Consider the following 6,000-nt stretch of genomic DNA (forward strand, 5'->3'; position numbering starts at 1 on the left):
CCCATGTAGACGTTTAGATTTAAGTAGAAAAGCAGGCATGTACAAAGAAATCCCACGTGTAACTTTGACTTACAGTAGATCAACATGGTTCTGTTGGGTTATTTCCAGCAGTTCTGGAAATGAAGGGGAACGGGAGAAGCCAGGAAGTGAATTCATAGGGGAGAAGGAGTTCCACCTCATTTTATTCATGAAATAGCCCCATATGTTCATTTACATACATACAAAGTATTTTCTAAATATACGCTTCAAAAATATAAAGAATATCCTGCACTTAAATCTCCCATTAAATCTCGGCCATTTTCAGCACTGCGTTCTAAGCTGCATCCAAGAGTCTACATCTGATATTTCAGACTTTCAAACCCCAGTATACACACAAGCTAAACAAGGGTTTCTATTCTGCATGATCCATAGTGAAAGTTTAAAGTACAGTGGCCTTCTGTATTCTAAATTCTAGGAATACTCATGAACCCAAAAGGGCTTTGTTCTTGGTTTTGTGGAAAGAGACTCAAACTAAATTCTAACATCAAAATAAAAAACAAAAGAAACTGAAATTGCAGTGAATATAAAGATAGAGTAATATTACCTTTTTAAGTTTTACATTTTTGATAATGTTCAATACATCATTATTATTTTCATGACCTGAAGTTTTCCATTACAATATAGTGAATAGTTTTTAACTACTATTGTTTGCAGATTTCCTGTGTTAAGGTGAAGGGTTTATGTACACGCACACACACACTTATTTGCATCTTGCATTGAGATCACATTTTGCGTGATTCTTTTTGGAGTGAGTGTAAAGAAGGTTTTCTTGCAGTTGACACAGAATGACGATCAGTTTCAGAGAAAACATCCTTAATTATAATGAATAAAGCCATGTGTCCTGTAAAAAAGCTGTTGTTTAACTGTATGCTGATTATAGAACTGACAAATGGGGAATACACACAAACGCCAAACACTGTGGATTTTTACATCAACACAAAGGGAAACACACTTCTTAGCTCTTCTTATCGAGGATAAATCTAATTGACAAAACAAAAGACATCAGTCCATGATGGGATCCCATAATGTGCTCCTTATTGAGAACACCTGTTTATTCTTTGAATATTTCACTTCAGGTCCTCAAAAAATGTGTTTTATTTACAAACGGGTGTTATATAACATATAAAAGAGGATAGGAAAAAGACATACAAAAACCAGACAAACAAAAAGTAGATAAACCACCCAAGTTACAAACATACTCAGGTTAATTATTGCGTGTCAAAAGACTCAGATTGCATTACTGTAGGATGGAGGAGCAAGTCTGCGCCCTCCAAAATCAAACCAATACTAGCTTTCTGGATTTACACAACAGCTCCCAGAATTCTAGAGTAAATTCACAAAAAACCCTAAACTTACACTGCATTTTTATGTGTGTATGAAGAAGGGCATCAAGTTGGCGTATCTATATTTTGAGGCTACTGGCAGGAAGACTGCTCTTATCCAGATCATCAAAATACGGATGTGTCATTGCTTGCCGTGCCGAAATCCTCTTGGGGGGGTCATAAATCAGCATTTTCTAAACAGAAGACAATTAAAATAAAGATGTGAAGACATATAGGCAAACAATTAAGCAGGAATAACAGCATGGAAGGACGTTTTATACCGTGAGCAGTTCAATGCCATTCTTGTCCAAGTTTTTCACAGTGTTGGCTAAATTCCCAGATTTCCACTTTGGGAAAGTGTTCTTGTAATCTGGCAGAGATTCAACATCTGGCCAGACCTCATTATTAGGGGTTCCCAAAGTCCTATATAAAATAATCAGATAAACAAATAAATATAATCTAATTTAAACAGAAAATATGTCATTTAATGCTGATAATTGGTGGTGGCAGAAATGCAGCATGTAATAGTATGACTATTTATAACCTGTTGTAAACACAAGCTATACTTTGTGTGAATAAAAACTGATTTTCCTTTTTGGCAGTAACAAGATCAATGTCTACCTGAAGATTCTAAAAAGCTGGTCTATTTCGGAGTCTCCGTGGAAGAGTGGTTTCTTGGTTGCAAGTTCGGCAAAGATGGTACCAATACTCCAGACGTCTACGGGTGTGGAGTAGCGCGAGGCCCCCAGCAAAACCTCCGGAGCTCTGTACCACAGTGTCACCACCTATGAATTCACACAATTTGTCGACAAACAATTTCTATTACTTTACGGAGATCCTTAAGCTTTAAGGGCGTCGTTCCCTGTGATGCAAATTGTGTAATGTTGCTGTTAGAGCATAAATAACATCTGCAAAAATGATAAAGATCAAAGTTCAATGCCAAGCAAGATATTGTCTTTAACAGAATTTGCTAATTAAGGACTTCAGAGAACAGCTGGAACCTTCACCTTCCGGGTAGATGATGTCACTATTCCGAGTATTTTTTAATAACTTTCCCTTTCATCACAGGCCTAAAGTTGGTAATAAGAACTATTATTACATACTCAACATTGTAGAAAAAATGGCCTCTGACAAAGAGTGACGTTTGCACATGCAGACCTCCATTACACTTGACTGATCCGCATGTTTTTATCTGATGAAGTAAAGTTGGCGCCAATGTTACCGTTTATTGCGAATACACACTGACCAATTACAACAGCCTGAGAAGCGGAAGCTCGCTGATATGTTATGGGTGGGACATCTTCAGACACACGCTATAAGTTGGGAACCAATCACGAAGAAGGGCCTTTATACAAACCGAAAAAAGCTGATTGGTTTGTTGAAAGACAGACAGTGTTGAACAATTGACTCGAAATATGTGAAATAAAGAGCGTCTTTTGAAACTAGAAACATGAACATCCATTGTTAAACACCCCCAAAACATAATTAAAGCTTCGAAAACAGCCAAAGAATGGCCGCTTAAACAACCACATAGAGAACACTTAAACTCGAAGTCATGTTCACAACGAGCATCACAGTCACAGACCCAAAATGCACTTAAAATATGAATAAAACAAATGAGATTTTTGTTTGTAAAACGGTTACTCTTTTTGACAAACTCAATAGTAAAAACTTGACATGCATGTTTTCCTGTGTATGTGGTCAGTCGAATAAATCTTACAAAGCAGTGATACAACAAGACCACTGGCCATTAATAGTCACTGCACTAGTCATTTGCATAAAGATAATAATCCTATTTTCATTGACAGCTGTCACGGTTGTTTATTAAAAATAAATGGCTTTGTTGATGCAGATCATTGTCAGTAGTTTTAGCTGCACATTACTTTGGAATAAGTGTGTGCATACCTCATGTGTGTACACTCTGACTGGCACTCCGAAGGCACGTGCCAACCCGAAATCTGCCAGCTTTATCACTCCCTTATTATCAATTAACAAGTTTTGGGGTTTCAGGTCACGATGCAGAACCCTGCGGCAGTGGCAGAACAGAATCCCCTCCAGGATCTGATACAGGTAACTCTAAAGAGAAAACAGTTACTGATAAAGAAACTTGGACAGCACACGTGAAAAAGATACAGAATAGTCCTGTAAATACACTACATGGACAAAAGTATATAGACAAATGCTTTCAATTAATGATTTTCACCATCACAGTTAACCAATTTTAACCATTCCCAAAAATGTCTCACCCTCAGATTGTTCTAAGCCTGTATACATTTCTTTGAACAAAGCAATGTATACTGGCCTGGAACAATCTAAGGGTGAGTAAACGATGACAGAACTTTCATTTTTGGGTGACTTATCCTTTTAAAATAAGCAAAACGGTAAATATAATGTCTATAGGTCTGCAATCTTTAAAAGCATACATAGAAATAACGTTGTGCCAAAAAGTAAATCCACTTGAGCATACATAATTTCCTCACCTTCACCAGCATGGGGTCCATATATTGGCCTGATGGGATGGAGTCCAAGTACTTCTTCAGATCCATAGACAGAAACTCAAACACCAGGTACAACTTAGACTCCTGCATCAGCACATCCAGCAGACTGTAAAGAAAGAGGTACAGATATCCAGTTTAAGACAGATATTACGGAATTGTTCAAAATCTTTCTGTGATTCTGCTTGGTGGCACTAATATTACAGAAAACAGGAAGTGACGTTTCCCTTATAATTGTGCACAAATTATAAGTATTTGTCAAACATGCTGTCGTCTAGATTTATGTATCCCTACAGACTTTTAAGAGACACAGCGATGACAAATGTCTGACCTTCATCTGCAAACTTAATAAATGATACAGAAAAACATCTAAATGCTGCTTAGCGTTTAAACTCAAAGAACAACTTTATCTGTCCTACCGTACAACATTAGGGTGCTGGAGCTCTTTGAGGAGAGAGATCTCCCTCACTGCAGTGCTGGGCACTCCTTCTTCTTCACTCTCCAGGCGTATCTTCTTCATTGCCACCACCTGTCCAGTGGTTTTATTCCTACCTTTATACACTACACCATATGTGCCTAAAGAATACAGAAATAATATTGCCAGCTAATGCACATAAACATCATGGACTTCTGACAAGTTAGGACTTTACTTACCTTCACCAATTTTCTCTATCTTCAGATAGTCATCCATTTTCCCAACTCTGGCAAAACAGTGGATTACGAGTGAAATGAATACTTTAAAAACTGAAGTAAAGATGTGGTAAGCAATATGTTACAGTCCAAAACATATACAAAAATAAGTAATATTATTGTGAAAATAAATCTCAAAGACTTAAACGAGTAGTATAGGTCTGACTAAAAACCTCTCTAACCGCACACAAACACAATCACGTATTTATAACACTACTTGTAACGCTTTTCTTTGTTTATAAAGTACATTATTATTATCATACCACCTTCAAACACTACAGTAAATATGATCACAAGATGCAACGGAATCAACTGTTAAAGGTCAAGAAAAACGTGTCTTTAATCCTTTATATACAGCATCTATATTGAATCAAGCACATGAAGTAAAAGATTAACCTGTATAACATACAATGTTTTGTTACATGGAACAACTATATAAAGCTAAAAAACTGGTGAGTTCTAGCGGGGCCTGTGCATCTTAAAAGAGATCTGAAATTCAAATCGAAACAGATTCAAAACGACTTTAACACACAAAAACATACCTTTATTTGAAACAACGTCTAACGTGGAAAAATGTCCGATCTTTTTCTCTTTTTCCTCAGATGTCTTGATAAATTATCTGAGGAAGAGCTCGCAGACGTGCTGTAGGTCCCGTTGAATTCCGAGTTCCTTGATTCAAACTGGCTGCGATGACGTAATTCAAAAGCGACCAATCAGAGACGTCGGTGGCCTTCAAACAAGCCAATGAGATGGTAGGGCGGTTTGGAGCGGGAGTGGAGTGTCCGTGCGTGTGCTCGGCTCGCGCATGCGCGTTTGTGTTTGTTTGTAAAAAACCCACGCAGGTAGTTTGTTTTGCACTTTCTCGTTTTGTCATTGTGCTACGATGTGAGTGTTTGTTTCCTGTAAACATGGATGTTATGTTTCGTTTTTATAGGTGTTCCTTCAGCTGAACAACACACAGATTACAGGTATCGAGCGGTCTTTGTATTTCAAATATGTTCCCAAATAAAACAAAGAGGCATTTAGATTTTTCTAGTTTTTCAAGTTATAACTTACAATAACAATAACATACAAAATGGGATAGTTTAGGAGAATTAAAATAAGTCCCACATTAAGTTGACTTGCACACATAGACAAACACAGGTGCAACCCTCTACGTGACCACGCGGTGGCAGTGATAGAACGCATCTGTTTCAGCTGTCACGAGATTCGGTGGTGACATCAATTACCTTTGTGTGTCTACTACACAATTGAGAAAGACAAAGAGAGCCAAGGCTTAAAAATCAGACCAGAATATACGTATGCAAAATTCTATGTAAAACTGCACAAATCCACAGCAACAGTAAACTTGATATTTATCACAATTTTGAATTAGAATTGTTTTCTTTAACCCCTCCAACAAAAGCTATCAAAAAGCCAATGAAGCATAACCAGTCTGTCTAATTACAGAAAAC

At 37.3% G+C, this 6,000-nt stretch overlaps 1 protein-coding gene across 2 annotated transcripts; it reads right to left on the reverse strand.

Annotated features, from left to right (window-relative positions):
• Nucleotides 1-604: 604 nt before the first annotated feature.
• On the reverse strand, nt 605-5,711 carry cdk1 (cyclin dependent kinase 1). Of its 2 annotated transcripts, none has more exons than XM_079458901.1 (8): nt 5,089-5,711; nt 4,511-4,557; nt 4,276-4,432; nt 3,842-3,965; nt 3,267-3,437; nt 1,983-2,146; nt 1,643-1,784; nt 605-1,555 (listed from the first exon to the last, which is right to left on the reverse strand). In XM_079458901.1, the coding sequence occupies exons 2-8, from the start codon at nt 4,545-4,547 to the stop codon at nt 1,442-1,444; spliced, it is 909 nt and encodes a 302-aa protein (XP_079315027.1). In that variant the 5' UTR covers nt 4,548-4,557; nt 5,089-5,711; the 3' UTR covers nt 605-1,441. The 2 variants fall into 2 exon arrangements, with proteins under 2 accessions (XP_079315027.1, XP_079315028.1); XM_079458902.1 differs by having other exon boundaries at nt 1,054-1,555; nt 4,511-4,600; nt 5,089-5,228.
• Nucleotides 5,712-6,000: the final 289 nt, after the last annotated feature.

This window comes from Barbatula barbatula, assembly GCF_947034865.1.
Source record: "Barbatula barbatula genome assembly, chromosome: 6".
Classification (NCBI taxonomy): Eukaryota; Metazoa; Chordata; class Actinopteri; order Cypriniformes; family Nemacheilidae; genus Barbatula; species Barbatula barbatula.

Coding starts and splice junctions, on each gene's coding strand:
- cdk1 (XM_079458901.1), bottom strand. CDS start 4,547: ATGGATGACTATCTGAAGATAGAGAAAATTGGTGAAG. Junction 3,438..3,841: donor TGGACCCCATGCTGGTGAAG/GTGAGGAAATTA, acceptor TTTTCTCTTTAG/AGTTACCTGTATCAGATCCT. Junction 1,556..1,642: donor ATGGCATTGAACTGCTCACG/GTATAAAACGTC, acceptor TCTTCTGTTTAG/AAAATGCTGATTTATGACCC.